This window comes from Aythya ferina, assembly GCF_964211825.1.
Source record: "Aythya ferina genome assembly, chromosome: 20".
NCBI classification, from domain to species: domain Eukaryota; kingdom Metazoa; phylum Chordata; class Aves; order Anseriformes; family Anatidae; genus Aythya; species Aythya ferina.
The window spans coordinates 9,996,800-10,012,138 of NC_140318.1; the positions used below are offsets into that span (position 1 = coordinate 9,996,800).

Sequence of the window (15,339 nt, forward strand, 5' to 3'; positions counted from 1 at the left end):
GCCCATCAGCAACGGCTGTCACCCAGAGCAAGAGACCCAGGACATCCTGCTGTCTGTCCTCTGAGTGGCAAGAAGCGTTGGACCAGGGATAGTCCAAGTCATCAAGGAACATCCTCATCTGCTGGCCGGGACACAGAGGATCACCACAAGACAGCCTCTGACCAGGGCATGGGGTGGTCCCAGGGCTTTCCCGGCTGGGATTTGCCCACTTGGGGAAGAGCAGGGGGCTTGCAGGACAGCCCCCAGGGCATCTCAAGGCTTTGCTTCAAACTGCCAAAACTTGCACCCCCAAAACAGCTCTAGCTGCCTGAGAGGAGAACATGGGGCTTTTGTTCCCCTCTGTAAGAGGGAGAGAAACCCCTGGTGCAGCCTGATCGTAGGGGTTTTGAGGGTTTTATTTAGTTATCAACAGCCCCTAGAGCACAGGGAACGTTTGAAGCTCAGTAATAAAACATGTTAACCAGCTCCTAGTGCCACGAGACCATGAGCCTGGAGCAAAGTGCCACAAGACATGCTCTCACCCACAGAGGAAGAGCTGCAAATGTGCACAAGAGGGAGATAAGCTGAGAGCCCACAGCAGCACTAAGGGTGCCCACACTGGGGGACTTACAGGCCTTTAATACAAGTAAGAAAGACAAGGCTGGATGTTCAATACAGGTCGTTTTATCTGCTCTAAGTGTCTCTCAAGTACCTGGACCCACAGCAGAGCAGCCAGGGTTACAGCCTGCCTGCCCTGTACTCCATGTGTGGCCGCTGGTAGCAGTTTCAGCTGCCTCAATACAGCCTGGGCTAAAATATTCAGCTGGGGATGGAAAGACTTCTTGGGGTGTGGAAACTCATTCTTTGCCTCACAGAAAGCACATTTTTTAGGAAGAGCCAGATTTCCCCAGCATATTCCTCCCAATAAGCAAGACCCACCTGGAAAACAGGACTGGAAACCTGAATGCTATTCAGTGGAGACTAAATGCAATCCCAAAACACCTCCATTGCTCGCATCCATTGCTTCATCTTGTACCCAGGCTGGGGTCACAGTGTCTAAGCGTATCTCAGGGATCATCCCATCCAACTGCCTCACTATCTCAGCAAGGCCAGTAACCCTGAAGCACGCCAACAATGCACACTTGGTTGTAACAGCGGTGGTTTTCAAAGGGAGATGTGCGTTCATGCCATGGTGGAGATACCCTGCCAGTGCCTGGGTAGTCCCCTTATATCCTCTAGGACTAAAGAGCTTGCCTTGAAGAATTGCTGCATGTCATCATCTAAAGCATTTTTCATTCCACAATAAAATTATTCCACCCATCTTAGAAGTCCTGAACAAGGGTAAGGGGACCTTGGAGTCTCCTCGGAGCCAAAGGAGACAGGATGAACACCACACTTGCTTTTATGTAGGGTCTCACTCACCACAACCAGCCTCAAGAAGCTGCTGGAGCCACACAAAGAGACCCAGACACAGCTGCAGCCAACAGCCCCCTCCCAAAACCTCCCGGGGCTGCAGCTGGAGACCCAAGGAAAGGACGATGGTGCCCAGCAGGCTGGGGAGTTTCCTGCCGGCCCTTTCAGCGTGGGAAAGCTGATGCAAAGAGCACTCCGCCAAGAGGAAAGAAAAGAGTTGGTACCATCTGAAAAAGAGAATTGCTGTTTTTTATTAACCACTGAAGTAGACTCATTTATGAGAGGAAAGTAATGCGAGCAGCGGCTCCAGTCCAGAAGTTCTGTGGGGTGCACAGCCCAGGCCTCTGCTGAGCTGTCTCCACATGGAGGACACCCTTCTGGGAAGGGGGCACAGCAACACCCCCTCCAGCAAAAAAAGTTACCCAGCAGGATACAAGAAGCTGGGTGGCACTGAGGAGCTGAGCACAGGCCTGGAGAAGTGACACACAGGAAAGGAGGAACAGTTGTAGTCTAGTTGCAGTTCTTGGGCAGGCGATAGACACCTCCAGAGTAGATGAGTTGCTGGTCCCGCACCTTTTTCTGGAGGAACCCCTGCAGCTCTTGTGTGTCAATTTCTGTGACCACTGGGCCTGTCATCACGAACATCTTCAGCATACTGTGAATCCTCTCCAAGGACAGGCTCTCGAGGTTGGTCAGCATTGCCTGGATGTATGTCCAGAACAGCTACAAGGGGGCAGGCAAACAACAGTCAATCACAATCACATCGGTGCCATGAAGAAAAGGGGTGCTTTAGCATCCCATATCCCAAAAACACAGCAGGGCTGTGGCTGGCAGTGAGTTCTGCTCTCAGCCATGAAGGCCTGGCCTTTAAACAGGAAACATCCAAGAAGAGCATCAGGTGTCAGGACGCACAGCTAGAAGGCAGGATCTGGCCTGCAGCACATGCATGACCCTTAGTGGATAAACACAGGTAGGACACCTTCATGCTGCGCAGCGGCGCAACACTCATGCAACATGAGACACAGGTACCAGAAGAGCTGGAAGTGTCCAGGGGCCCCCACAGACAACAGAGCCAATAGTGCTGGGTAAACTTTTTTAACAGTCTGAGAGCAAAAAAATACTGCTTGGGTGAATCCAAGTAACGTCTATTTTCAAATATGAAATCAAATCTCAGGCTACTACTTTTTTTCTTTCTTTCTTTTTTTTTTTTTTTAAACTGAACTAAGACATTTACAAACATCCAAATGGTTGCCTGGCTCAGATATTTTTCTGGAGTGAAGGCTGCCTTACAATACCTGCATTGTCACTGTTAATTATGTTAGTTATTATCACTTCAAAAACCCCTCAAGCTGGACTTGGTCACTGTAGTGGAAAATGCAAACCCAAAGTGCAAGTCAAATCCCTCATTTGCATCAGATCCCCCAAAGCCAAAAGCACTGCATGCCTGCACAGGCACCCACGACACACGGACAGGTACCTGCAGCTCTTCCTCCTTCTGGTCAGCCTGCGATGCCATGGCAGAGTCCCCCTCCTCATCACTGTCGATCAGAACAACCTTCTCCACCTGGTCCTTCTGCTCCTCCTCGATCACGGTAAAGGTGCCTGGGGGCTCTTCGCGCAGCACGCCCTGCTGCAGCCACAGCGTCATCTTACGCTTCAGCGATGTCACGGGCACCTTGAGCACTTCGCTCAGCTCCGTCAGCGTCCACGTGCCTGCAGAGACCACGGATATCAGAGCGGAGCACAGACACCTGCCCACCCTGCAGCACGCCAGGATTTAATCAGAGATGGGGAAGGCTGGTGAGCCACGGCCAGGAGCAAGCAGCTGTGTGCAGTGACTGCCTGAAAGCAAACTGGATGGTGAGCTGTGGCTCTTCTGGGTGCTGTCTCCAAGCAGAGCTGGAGACCCAACTCCAGCTACAGTAGATACTACAGTAGATACAGTAGATACAAGCCCAAAGCAGGTGTAGCTCCTCCTGTGAGATCTCTCAGACCCTATAGCCACCAGAGGAACGTGGCCTTCCCACCCACCCATGGGTGATACGCAGAGCGCCTGCCGTGTCACTCACTCTTGGTCTGGAAGTGCAGGATGATGGCAGCATGCACAGGAGACACTGACAGGGAGAGGGTGCGATCGGCCAGCTCCACGTCCAAGTTCACCAGGCCCAGGTGGTACTTCCAGTTCAGGGTCCTCATGGCCTGGAAAAGGGAGATGCAGCAGATCTTCCAGCCCCTCTACTGCCATGGCGAGCTGATCTCTATTCACCTCCACAAAATACAAAAGCTGCTCCCCTCCCCAGGAGTCTCCATCCCACCATCCATCCATTCCCCACACCCTCAAAGGAAACATCCTTGGCATAAGTTGTTGTCCCACCCTTGCCCAAGACCAAAGCCCCTCTCCTGCCTGAAAACCTCTGGTAGGGTAAGCACAAGTTGAGGAAATGCTGAAATTTCAACTGTGCCACTCAGGACAAACTCCTACCAGAACATAAATACTCATCTGGGGCAGGATTTCCTCAGAAGACAGGCCAATGTGAAATCTGATACCAATGTGAAAAGAGCACTGCTTGTTTTGAAGGCTGAGGATGCTCTCAAGTACCAGAGTCCAAAAAATAATAAAAAGAAATAAAAGGCCACTATTGTACCACTCCTAACTATCTCTGCAGACACAAACATCAGTTGGCATCCACACATGGCACACAGCTGCAGCAGAAGAGAGAAAAGACAGAGTCTAGAGCTAGGAGCCTCCCAGCTTCATGGCATACACCACCTGGTATGTAACAAGTTCAAGAAAGGATATGGAAAACCAAGCCTCAAGCAGAGTCAGAGCACAATGGGATAGGCAAATGGAAACATCACCGTGAGACAACAAATTGTGTTCGAGTTAGCTGCAAAGAACCATCTGTGCATGCACACAGACTCTATACTGGTATGACAAGCAGCTTTGAATGATCTGTGATCCAGAGGCGTGCTCTGCACTCCACCAGGTAAGAAGCAAGGTAATAAAGGTAAGAACACAGCTCTGGAAGTGACCTACGTCTCTCCATAACTTCCAGACTTCCAATCCCTTGTGTGTGCAGAGCAAGATGTACCTCAGCCTTCTCCATCTGCCTAACCACCAAGACCAAGTGCTGAGCTACAAAGTGACCAAAACCACTTGCACCTAAACTGCCTGTCACAGAGCTGAGGGAATCCTCCCAAAATGAATGAAACAAGGCAGGAAAGAATACAAAGAGAAGACACAATGTTCACCTAACTCTGGTCTGACACTGGATCTCCTACAACAGGCTGGAAAGGAGACCATGTGAAAAGAACATCTTTTCAAGAGGAGAAACAGAAAAGTGGCAGGGTACTGAAGATGAGAAGTCCAGCATGGACAGGATGTCCCTCTTGTTACTATAGCACTTACGCCAGCAAGCTTAGACCAGACTCAGATGCCTAAGACCTTCCACCTCACCATCCATTTAACTAACACTGGTTTGTTTTAGAAAACTCTCTTGCCTGACTGCGATTACAGTCAGGTACCCCATAAAGGCTAATAATCAGGCACCCCATAAAGAGAGAAACCACTCTTTTGGAAATAGCTAAGCTAGCGCAGCTTCTAATCCAGTTTCAAAACTGAAGGACTCTGGGATTCCACTGTAACAGTGCAAGTGTTGTGGCAGCTTAGCAGCAACACTTTAATGGATGTTAACGGGAACTTTGGAAAAGCCGTGCAAAACCATGCTATAAAGTGGAGTTAACAGCATAAACCTCTTTTAAGGAGGGTTAAGGATGGCTCACCTTTAATTTCTCATACTTCTTGGAGTAGGCTTCCATGGCTTCCTTGACCTGCTCTGGAAGCTCCAGCTTCTCCTCCTTCAGCGGTGGCCAGAACTCACTTGACAGGATAACAGCAACGAGGCTGAACGGTGGCCTCTCCTCCTCTGGGAGCTTCTCTTCCTCATCACGAATGTTGGCATTAATGCGTCTCGAGTCAGCCATATCCTGGAAAAGGCAAAGGAAGCTAAAGGCAGCTCCTTCTCTTCCAAGTCAGTGCTAAACCTTAGGAAAGGAGAAGCTTAAACAGGGCAACTGGCATGGTCTCCAGGAGATGATGGGGACACTGGAAAAGTCATCATCATTTGTACCTACTAGCCACTACACCGGGCTACTAGATACTCTTTTTTGTGGGGAGGCTGGGGAAGGGCTGACAACTCAACACTGCCCTACAGCGGAGCCCCTCCAGGCTTGTCTTCTTCCCACAGTGCCCCCAACGAATGAAACTCCATAGCCCCAACCCTGGAGCTGGAATAGTCCAGCTCCTCAGTAACCAGAACGCTGTACTGCAGGAAGGGCAGGAGAGACAACAGCACTGGAGCAACCACCCCCGAGTCAATAATCCTACCCACAGGACTTGAAGAACAGACATTATGGAATGCAGTTCTGTCTGTTACAAGTCAGACTCTTCACCGGGATTCCCATAGCCCCATCTCTCTAAAAGACCCTTTTTGGGTCACTAAATCCCTCATCTTCACCAACGAGCTCAAACACCCAGGACTTGAATTAACAACAAGAACAAAATTACTTTCAACATGACTTCACAATAGTGCATCTGAGCTTCACCGAACCGCAGCTTGAGCAGCTCCACGTTGCGGATTTCCCTGGCAAGAGAAACAAAGGATCAGACACAGGTTCCTCTGACAGACTAGCCTGGCCCAGCCCCTATCCCTTGTGACACAGCCAAAAAAAAAAAAGGAGTCCCTGACATAATGGTGCTCTTCTTAGGAAGCCTTGTAAGGCTTTTTGTCTGCAGAGGATGCCTCCCAGCATCTCCGTAAGGACAAGTCACTTCCTCTGTAGGCCAGCAGCTTTTTGAAGACCCTCCAACCCCTTTCGTTTGGACAAGCACAGCACCAGGCCAGCCTTCCTGACAGCACAGGAGACTGCTCATCATAGACGTGGCCCACACTGGCTGCACGTCATGGAAAGGAAAACCACTGCAGCTGATGATTCAATCGACAAAGCTGGGTTGCAGCTGCGGTTTCCTGATGCTTCATCCCCTTTTTGTACCTTTAAACTTCCTGCTGACCCAGAGCAGCCCCTGCAGGTTTTCAGAGCTACCAGAACATACAGGATGGAGCTACGAGGGTGCCTGTGCTTCCAGTTCCCTACATTAGTGCAAGCCAAGGCCAACACTGAGCAGGAAGCAGCCAGTGAACAGGTGAGCACATGAAATTCTAGATGCAAACCCAAAGCTGCAGAGAAAATAGCCAAAGATAATCCCAGCTCCAGAAATGCCATTTTGTAGCACCAGGTCTGAAGCACAGCTTTGTCAGGTGATATTACCTGGAAAGCCCTGGGGCTGGGCATTGGGACCTCACCTCTCAGCACTGTAGTTGAACTGATGGAGCAGCCGGTCAGCCAGAAGCGTGCGGTATTCGTTGATAAACAGGTCCTTGCTGCCATAGATGCTGACCAGCAGGCTGATGATGTCTGAGGACCGACGCTTGGAACTTGATTTCCCTAGGGAAATTCAGCAGACAACAGTGAGAGATTAACAAAGACCTGCCCCAGCACAGGTCAGCTCTGGAGGACTAATGAGTGACTCAGGACTACAGACAGCCACGAGAAGAGCGTGAGCTGCCTCGACTTCTGTCCTCGGCATCTAACCTGGATCTGCATCAACCGGGTCAGGAACCCAGTCCCCTGGTTCTGAGATGTCATCATCACTCTCCTGGCCATTCTCCAGCGTCACAGGGTCAGCTTTTGAGAGCTCATTTGCAAGATCACCAGAGCCCTCAGCATCCCCTGTGAGACCAGCCACAATCTGCCGCACTGTGTCTTCCCGAGTCCTGCCAAAAGGGAAGAAAAACAGAGCAAATGAAGGGGAGGGAAGAGAAAAGGAATGCACAAGACTGCCCTGCAAGCCTCTTACCTGAGGTATTTCCTGATGGGCTCACAGGCAACCTCTAGGATAACCATGGAGGGGTCAAGTTCCCGCAAGGCTTTGATGGCTGAGATATACAAAGTGATGATGTCGGATGTGTTGACACCTACAAGAGATGGGCAGGGGGGCAGTTCAGAGTCCCAGAGCAGAGACTAACAGCCTGGATGCAAGACAGGCTGCTCCAAGCCCTCCATTAGATCTATGGCGCTGAAGGTGAAGGACTTGCTGCCCTTCTGCCCTGTCCACAGGGATAGATCAGATCCATATAACTGAGAAACCAGTCCCAACTGCAAACACAGGTTCAGAGACTATTATAAACCAGCTTAGACCAGAATGTGTGTTAACAGAGAAGCCTTTAACTGCTTGGATAAAAGCTGAAGTTCTAGCTAGGCTTCTCACTGTACCACAAAAATCAGGCAAGAAGGGGCTGGGAAGTAATCAGCTACTAGTGCCCAACACGGGGAGCACACAATGTACAGAGCCTGGCTGCCTCTCGCTCAACAAACACAAAATGAAATGACAGCTCCCAGCAGATCCCCGCTCATGACCAGGCTTCTTACAGTGTTGTGACATATGCAGAGATGTAAAACCCACCAGGATGCAGAAGTCGCATTTCCAGAGCACTTTTCAGGGAGCTGAGCAGCTGCTGCCTCTGATTAGTCCTTTCCAGGCAGAACTTGAGGTCCTCCACAGCAGGCTTTGACTCTGGGAAATCTACAGACCAAGCAATGATTAGAAACTGTGCCACACTCCACGAGGAGGCAAGAGGAGATGGCATGGCACATCAGGAGGTGAAGACAGATCTATCATGAATCCAAGCACAGGAGTGAACGAACACTGAACAGGTCACACCTACCTCGAATAATGCTGAAGAGCTCTTCAATGCGCATGCTGGCGTAGATGCGGTAGAAGAACCTTTGGACGTGGCACCGCCAGCGTTTCAAGGTGCTGCTAGCTTCTGGACTGGAGCGAGCCAAGGGACCATCTTGCAGAAAAACTCTGCTGAGCCAGCCAATCACTTTCTCAATCCACTGCAACAGAAGAAGGAGAGCAGAGAGCTGGTGAGCACCACAGCTGGATGCACAACCATGTCCCACACCTCTCCATTACCAGGCAGCTGCCACAGCAAGCAGAAATGAGCAGCCTGCCAAGCACAGCATCACCTCTAGCTGCTCTTCAAACACACCCTGGCTGAGGAAAGCCTAGCTGGAAGAACAGCTGAACCCCATGACCTACAGGATGTAGACTCTGCACATTTCTGTGAGGAGATCAGGGGTGACTGAGGACCATGCACAGGTGCTGGGCTCCAAAAAAAAGGACAAGGTATATTCAAAAACTTGCAGACTATTCAATTCTTGCAAAATCCTGTTCTTTTCTATTCCACACTTGAGGACCTATTCTCTTTATGAGAATTTGAGTAAATTGCCCACCTCACCATCTTTGGCACAGAATTTCTAAGCTTCCTGAAATCAATAAAGAACAAGCAAGCCACCTCAAAGACTCACAGATATAGTCATACCAGCCAAACTCAGGCACTTGAGACAAGACCACAAATACCAGCCTTGTCACTTAATAATTAAATCCTACAACCTGATCAAAGAGCTTCAGGAGGTTAACTTTGTATATTGGAGATTTAGTTTTCTACAGAGAAATGTGCATTTGTCATTATTTCAAATGTACTCAGCTACAATATCCAAATATTCAAAACAAATTCTTTTATTTTCTTTTTAGGGTAACAAGCATAACACTACCTGAGATAGTATTTGAGTATTAATAGGTATTAGATATTATTTTTTAATAACCAGATTTGGACAGCCTGAAACAAAAATGCAAAGTCCAGATCTGTTTTGCTGACATTAATTTTTAGTCATCTGTTTGACTGAGGGAACACTGAAGACGTGAGGAATGCACGAGTTCTGCTAATAATTACAAGGCAGTACAAACCTGAGAAGTACAGAATATCTGGGCAGCAATTCTGGGCAAAACTGTGGAAAAGCTGATAAAGCGTTCTGCTAAACAATAAAAGGAAAGGACTGTAACTGATGCAGAGTAATTAAATTTTAAGGATTGCCACTATTATCAAACCAACCCATTTTTTATCCTGGGCGTTTGTCTTCTCTGAATGTTCCTGTTATAGCTGGATTATCAACTGACATTCCAGACTGCCTGTGACATGTCTGGGAAGGAGGTTTGCTCTTAGCATTTGTACATTTAGCAAGCTCTTTCTCAGTTTTCTCCTATTTAGCCTTTAGCTTGCCAGGTTTGTGCCTTTTTTTTTTTTTTTTTAATGTGTCTCTTCCTAATTCTCACATCTTCTAATATCCTGCAGCCAAACACACTGGCCTTTTCTGAAGATGTGGGAGCGCGGGGACCTTCTGCAATGTGTGGCAAGTGGAATGCAGCTGCATTTTCCCTGGTGTCCTTAAACAGTCTCCAGGTTACCTGAAAGCATTTTACACTAGGGCCAAAAAAGAAAGTGTTGCGCAGCAACTACAGGGAAGTAAATTCCAAATCACTGCCGCAGTTTGCAGACAACAAAAAAGGCCAGCATGACAAACAGCGAGGAAACTGGGACAACCACGCAGAGCAGTCTGGTTCGCATGGCAACCTGACCTCACACATTGTTCTTCAACGCAGGCAAATGCAAGGGCATGAACCAAGGAACAAAGAGTACAGAGCAAGCCTGCAGAACAGAGACCGTATCCCAGAAGAGCCATAACTCTGAGAAGAATTTTAAGGTCATACAGAGCAAATAACAAAAACTCAGTTTAAGGTAGCAGCAAAAGAACTAGATAGATGCAAGGAAGGAGTTTAATTCTGTATGCAGCCCACTGGAGAAATCAATACCAGAACACTATCTCCCATCCTTGCTTCCTGATTTAAAGGGATGCTGAAAAATTAGAAAGTGGAGAGAAAACAGCCGCACAAATTGAAGTTATGGGCCCACCTGTACACAGGGAGGGCCTTCTACAGGTTAGGTGGCACTTCACGTTCACATAGTTTGTAGAACAGAACCACAGAAATTCCCTCGTTAATAGGGACATCACCAGGTGAAATGCAATGGTCTGGTATGCATAGGCCAGAGCACTCTCTTCTAGCATCAAATCAATATGGAAAGTTTTAACCACTACTCTTTTGCCCAGGAAGTCACAGCCCAGGAACAGGCATTTTCAGGTGAAATCAGGAATTTGGCCTGAGCAGCTCTGCCAGTAACAGGAGCAGCTCCACATCTCCAGAGCAAGGGCCCTGACTGCCCCTCCCACCTTCCTCACCTCCTGGAACTCATTCAGGAAAGAGTGCTCATATTCGCCCCTGCATCTCTGCTCCATCCTCTCCTCGATCATCCTGTGCAAGATGGTTGTGACAGCATCGGCGCTCACTCTCTCCAGCAAATTCAGCCGGCGGCTGCAGACACAGAGAGAGACCCAATTCAGAGTGACCAAAAGCAAAAGTACAAGCAAATAAAGAAAATCTAACTAACTGAAGGCACCTATCTCCCTGTGTGGTCCATGGATGCAGGAACAGTTTTAAATTTAAACACTCTGAGAGCCTGCACAGATGCACTACATATATGATAGATGAAACTATCTCATTCAGAAGCATTATTTTCTAGCTATCAGAAGCTTTTTCATTTAGAAAAGTTTGCTTATTTGGAACAGAAGGCCTTAGAAAAAGACAGTGATATTCCCACAGCCAGTAAAAAGAACTTCAGTCTAAAGATCTGCTCTAGTTCAGCCACCAGCTAGCCAGCAGCCACAGAAACTGTGTGAAGTTTCCTAGGCAGTACTATGTCACTGCCTGCATAACGCCATGCACAACTCCTCCAGTTTTCAGATACAAGAGCTGCTGCTGCCACCCTCCCTGGACTATCTGCTTGTTCTGTGAGACAGCATCACCCCACAACATACGTACAGAATGTCATTGAGCTGCTGAAACTGTTCCATGGCTTTGGGACACCAGCACTGCTCCCTCTTACTGCCGCAGCCTGCACACACCTGGCTCTCTCCTCCGCCCTCCTCTGTATCACTCTCTTGCTCATTCTCACTCATGCTGCTCTCACACTCGTTCATTCCTTCTTCTCCTTTCTTCCACTGCCGCATGTATATCCGGAAAGTGCGGCTATAGAACTGCTGGATCATTTCTTGGAAGGACTTTGTGGTGGAGAAAAAAAGGATAGCTTTGAACATGGTGTAGACCTTCTCCTGCAGCATCTGAGCGCCTGTCCCCAGCAGCAAGCCCGCCTTGGTCCATCTCTCCAGGAGCTCCAGGCTGTTTAGGTAGGGGTCCAGGCGGCACTTGAGAAGACAAAACGCGTCCAGAAGGAGCGAGGAGCACTGAGGCTCCTCTGCTGTGTTTTCATACTGGCCAATGCAGTTCCAGAACTCAGGGGCTATATTCGCCTGGAGGTCCGTTTGCAACACCTCGATGAACCACTCTTCCACGATCGAGTGCAGGTCGTAACAGCGCAGCACCTCCAGGGCAGCCCGCAGGTCAGCATCCTTCAGCGGCCCCGCAGGATCAGACCTTGGTGCTGCCTGGAAAGCAGAGGGGACAGCACATCAAGCACACGCACGCTTCTGTAGGTAGATCTGTGGCAGAAGAGCCCAGTCGGCCCAAGGAGTGGGGACCAAACGCACGCCGGCCCTGCTGAACAGCACCCAGCGGGTGCCAGGGTCTCAGAGCACTGCTGGAAGCCCAGCATCCGCCTCAGAGGCCCAGTTCCCAAACGCGGTCCCCTTGGCGGCCGCTGCAGCAGGCACAGGCTGGTGCTGTGCACCCCAAAACACCAGGCCCTGCGACAAAACCCCAAAGCTGCCTTCTACAGGACACAACCCAGCAGAGAGCCGCAGCACCGGGGGAGGAAGCAGCGATCGTTTTGGCCACTGTTCCACCACCACGGAGAGCGTTTGGGCCACGGCACCTCGTCAGGGCGAGAGGGCGAACACGAAACCGGCCCCGAGAGCGGAGGGACCGGGACCGGACCCGGGACCCCCTCAGGCACCACAACTCCCCCGGCCCCAAACCGAGGGCGGCTGCGGCTCCCCCGCCCCCCCCGCGGCTCCCCGAGCCCCCGGCCCTCCCCCGGCCGCCCCCCGCTCACCAGCCCCAGGGCCGCGGGGGGCACCAGGGCGGTGCTGAGCCGGTGCCAGGCCGCCGAGAGCTCCGCGGCCGCCGGCGGCTCCATGCGGGCCGCGCCTCAGGAAGAGGCGGAGCGCGGCGGGGCCGTTGGCGGGGCCGGGCCGGGAGCCGCCATGGGCGAGGCGGGCGCGGCGCTGCAGGGCTGCAACGCGGCGCTGCTGGAGGGTGAGCGGGGACGGGCGGGTGAACGGGGCCGGGCTGTGCCGTGCCAAGACGGGGGCTGACGGGCCGGGCCGGGCCGGGCAGGGCTGGCGGAGCTGCGGGCCCGGCGGGACGAGCTGAGCGAGCGGATCCGGGAGGAGGAGGCGGAGCGCGGGCGGCTGCAGGCGCGGCTCGGGGCGCTGAGCCAGCGGCTGGCCCGCACCAACGAGAGCCTGGCCGGGCACCTGGCAGCACGCAGCGAGCTGGACAGGAGCATCGCCGAAACGGAGGCGGCCTACGGCAAGGTAGCGGGGCCGGCACACGGCCTGAGGGGGGAAAGGGGGGCTGGGGTGGTCTGGGGGCTCTGCTGGGCAGCCCCCGGCTGAGCAGGGGTGGGGGGAGCCGCAGCACGATGTGGAAATAGAGGAAAATGGGCTCTGGGACACCAAACCCTGCAAAAGGTCCCCTCGCCAAGCCTGTTCGGGAGAGGGGAAAGGAAAAGGAGGAAACCAGACACGGCCAGAAGACCACAGGAATCCACGCAGGTAACAACAAACCCATGCCAGAACTGTCGGCTCTGCGCTCTTTTTGCTTCACTTTCATGTAATTTCATCTTCTGTCTTTCTGTGAGGCAGCATCTGCCATATCGGCACTGAAAGGGCAGGAATGTCAGAGCAGCCAGGGGGCAGGAGGCAGCCCGGCAGCACAAGGGCTGAGCATCGCTGTCATTTCTGTTGCGGGATGGCTCAGTCCCTTCACCCTGCCTGGATTTGGAGCCTCTGCTGGGCAGGGACTGCTTCATTCCGCTGACAGGATAACAGCTGAGTTAGCTTTCGAAATCAGCTTTTGAAAAGAGTAAAAGGCTCTTTCCAGGTAGTTGCCTAAATTTTCCCTTCTCCCATTTCTTTTTTGAAGGCAACAACTGCTATAAGCGTTGAATCCTCTTATCTCCTCAGGCCAGTACCTTCTGGCCAGCCTTCCTGGCAGCAGCTGTTTTCAGATGAAGCTGAAGCTGATTTCTTTGCCTGCTTCAAGACCTGCTGGTTTAGGGTGAAGGGGACAACTCACATAAAAAATGTAACAGCTTAGCAATTTTGTTGTAAAGCTACAGAAACAACAGCACAGGTTCTAAAAGAAACCTTCCCTGAGATACAAGTCACAACCCCCTATCCTACAAACAAATTCATGTTTATTGAAATTAGAAGACAAAGTCACAGTAGGTAAAGAGCCAAGGTGGTTAGGAGAGGAAATGCAGACATCCTGCAAATAGAAACAAGTAACAAAGTTCCTTTCCTGTGGATTTCCATCTCTTGTCTGTAATCATACTCCTTGCCTTTCCCCAGCCCATGAGTTGCAGGACTCCGTCCCCATCCACCGCATTCTTCCATGGACACAGACGACAAGATCCCACCAACTTCTACTGGCGTCTCAGCCTGCGGGGCACTTGCCTTCATCTCTTCTCTGACCACTTAATGATTTCCACAAGTTTATAGGAGTGTAAAAATTATCTTTGGGACTGTAACCCTGCTATAACATTTTGTTACAGTTGTCCACCGTGTTAAAACTTTACAACGGAGAGATGGACAGGCAACAAGATTTTCTAAGCCTAGCATAGCCTTGTATCCTAACGCACCACAAGTTGGAGTGCTATATTATATAAAACAAGCTAAAAGCGGAAGAAAATGAATAAAAGCAGAAATATTTAGTCTGACTTAAGGTCATTGCGGAGTTGAGTAACATCTTGAAGCAAGAAACCTAAAGTGTGCAGTTTTAGTAGTAGAAGACAGTTGAAACTGTGTCTGAGTACAATTCTAATACTGATCTAAAAAGCCCAAGTATCAAGATCTCTTAAAAACTAAAGTTTAGTCCACAGCCTGCTGCAGCAGGAAGTTCTCTGCCCCGTGTTTGAAGACTGATAAACGGCTTAAGTTATTTCTTATTCAGAAAATGGACATAAACCAGAGAAATTCCTCCACAGATATTCCTGCAGTGAGACAGAATACCTAATTCTCAGTGGTGTAACATCCTAAGGGATGGAGAGTCCCTCTTGCTCCAAGGTAGATCAGGTGAATTCAGAAAGAACTGTTTAGTTGATGTAAAAAAATAAGCTGTTTTTATTTCCTTCTTTCCCAGATTCTGGAGAGTTCTCAGACATTGCTAGATGTCCTGAAGGGAGAAATTGGGAATGCTAGTAAAGCCAGTGAGCCAAAAAGCACTTCAAAACAAAAAGAAAAACAAACGAGTGGACAAAAGCATTCCTAAACTTGTTCTTCAGCCTGGCAAGGCCTGTTGGTCTGGGACAGCTGCTGTTCTGGTACAAGGATGCCACATTTAATAAAAGTCTTTGTTTGCAGGAGTACGTTTTCCTTTCAAATGCACTTTGGTATTAGTTAGAGAACTGCTAAATGTATCCCCCTCAAGCTAGGGATCAGGGTAGGTATGCTACAAAAATACCCTTTCTTTCGGGCACAGTGATACTGAAGCGACACCTGAGCTAATGCTCCTGCCCTGAGCCAGCCTTCAGCTTGCTTTGCCAAGAACAAGCTTAGCATTCGTCTGGTACAGACAGGGATTAGCACACAAAGCCAGGAAGTGCAAAGGCAGCACTCAGTGAGGTGCGAATCACAGCCACAAGGCAGAGCAGGCAAACTAGGAGAAGAGAGGTCAGCAGTACACCAGAGCCCCATGGGCCCCTCTTGAGATGCATGCTGTGCTCTCAGGCCTCCACTGAGCCTGTC

General features: G+C 50.3%; 2 protein-coding genes across 2 annotated transcripts; one reads left to right on the forward strand and one right to left on the reverse strand.

Annotated features, from left to right (window-relative positions):
- Positions 1 to 1,620: 1,620 nt before the first annotated feature.
- ANAPC2 (anaphase promoting complex subunit 2) lies at positions 1,621 to 12,580 on the reverse strand. Its single transcript, XM_084494417.1, has 13 exons — positions 12,423 to 12,580; positions 11,234 to 11,856; positions 10,594 to 10,726; positions 8,178 to 8,352; positions 7,916 to 8,035; positions 7,310 to 7,427; positions 7,045 to 7,226; positions 6,756 to 6,897; positions 5,960 to 6,035; positions 5,176 to 5,379; positions 3,462 to 3,591; positions 2,870 to 3,105; positions 1,621 to 2,115 (listed from the first exon to the last, which is right to left on the reverse strand). The coding sequence occupies exons 1-13, from the start codon at positions 12,504 to 12,506 to the stop codon at positions 1,903 to 1,905; spliced, it is 2,436 nt and encodes an 811-aa protein (XP_084350543.1). The 5' UTR covers positions 12,507 to 12,580; the 3' UTR covers positions 1,621 to 1,902.
- Positions 12,505 to 14,957, forward strand: SSNA1 (SS nuclear autoantigen 1; the record flags this gene model as incomplete). The annotated part of the gene is made up of 3 exons (XM_084494418.1): positions 12,505 to 12,625; positions 12,707 to 12,906; positions 14,735 to 14,957. The coding sequence occupies 3 exons, from the start codon at positions 12,505 to 12,507 to the stop codon at positions 14,861 to 14,863; spliced, it is 450 nt and encodes a 149-aa protein (XP_084350544.1). The 3' UTR covers positions 14,864 to 14,957.
- Positions 14,958 to 15,339: the final 382 nt, after the last annotated feature.

Excerpts from the sequence above, each read along its gene's own strand:
- ANAPC2 (XM_084494417.1), bottom strand. The coding sequence starts at position 12,506 with ATGGAGCCGCCGGCGGCCGCGGAGCTCTCGGCGGCCTGGCACCGGCTC. Across the intron at positions 3,592-5,175 it reads AGAAGTATGAGAAATTAAAG|GCCATGAGGACCCTGAACTG; the intron begins GTGAGCCATCCT and ends TCCCTTTTCCAG. Across the intron at positions 2,116-2,869 it reads AGAAGGAGGAAGAGCTGCAG|CTGTTCTGGACATACATCCA; the intron begins GTACCTGTCCGT and ends GCCCCCTTGTAG.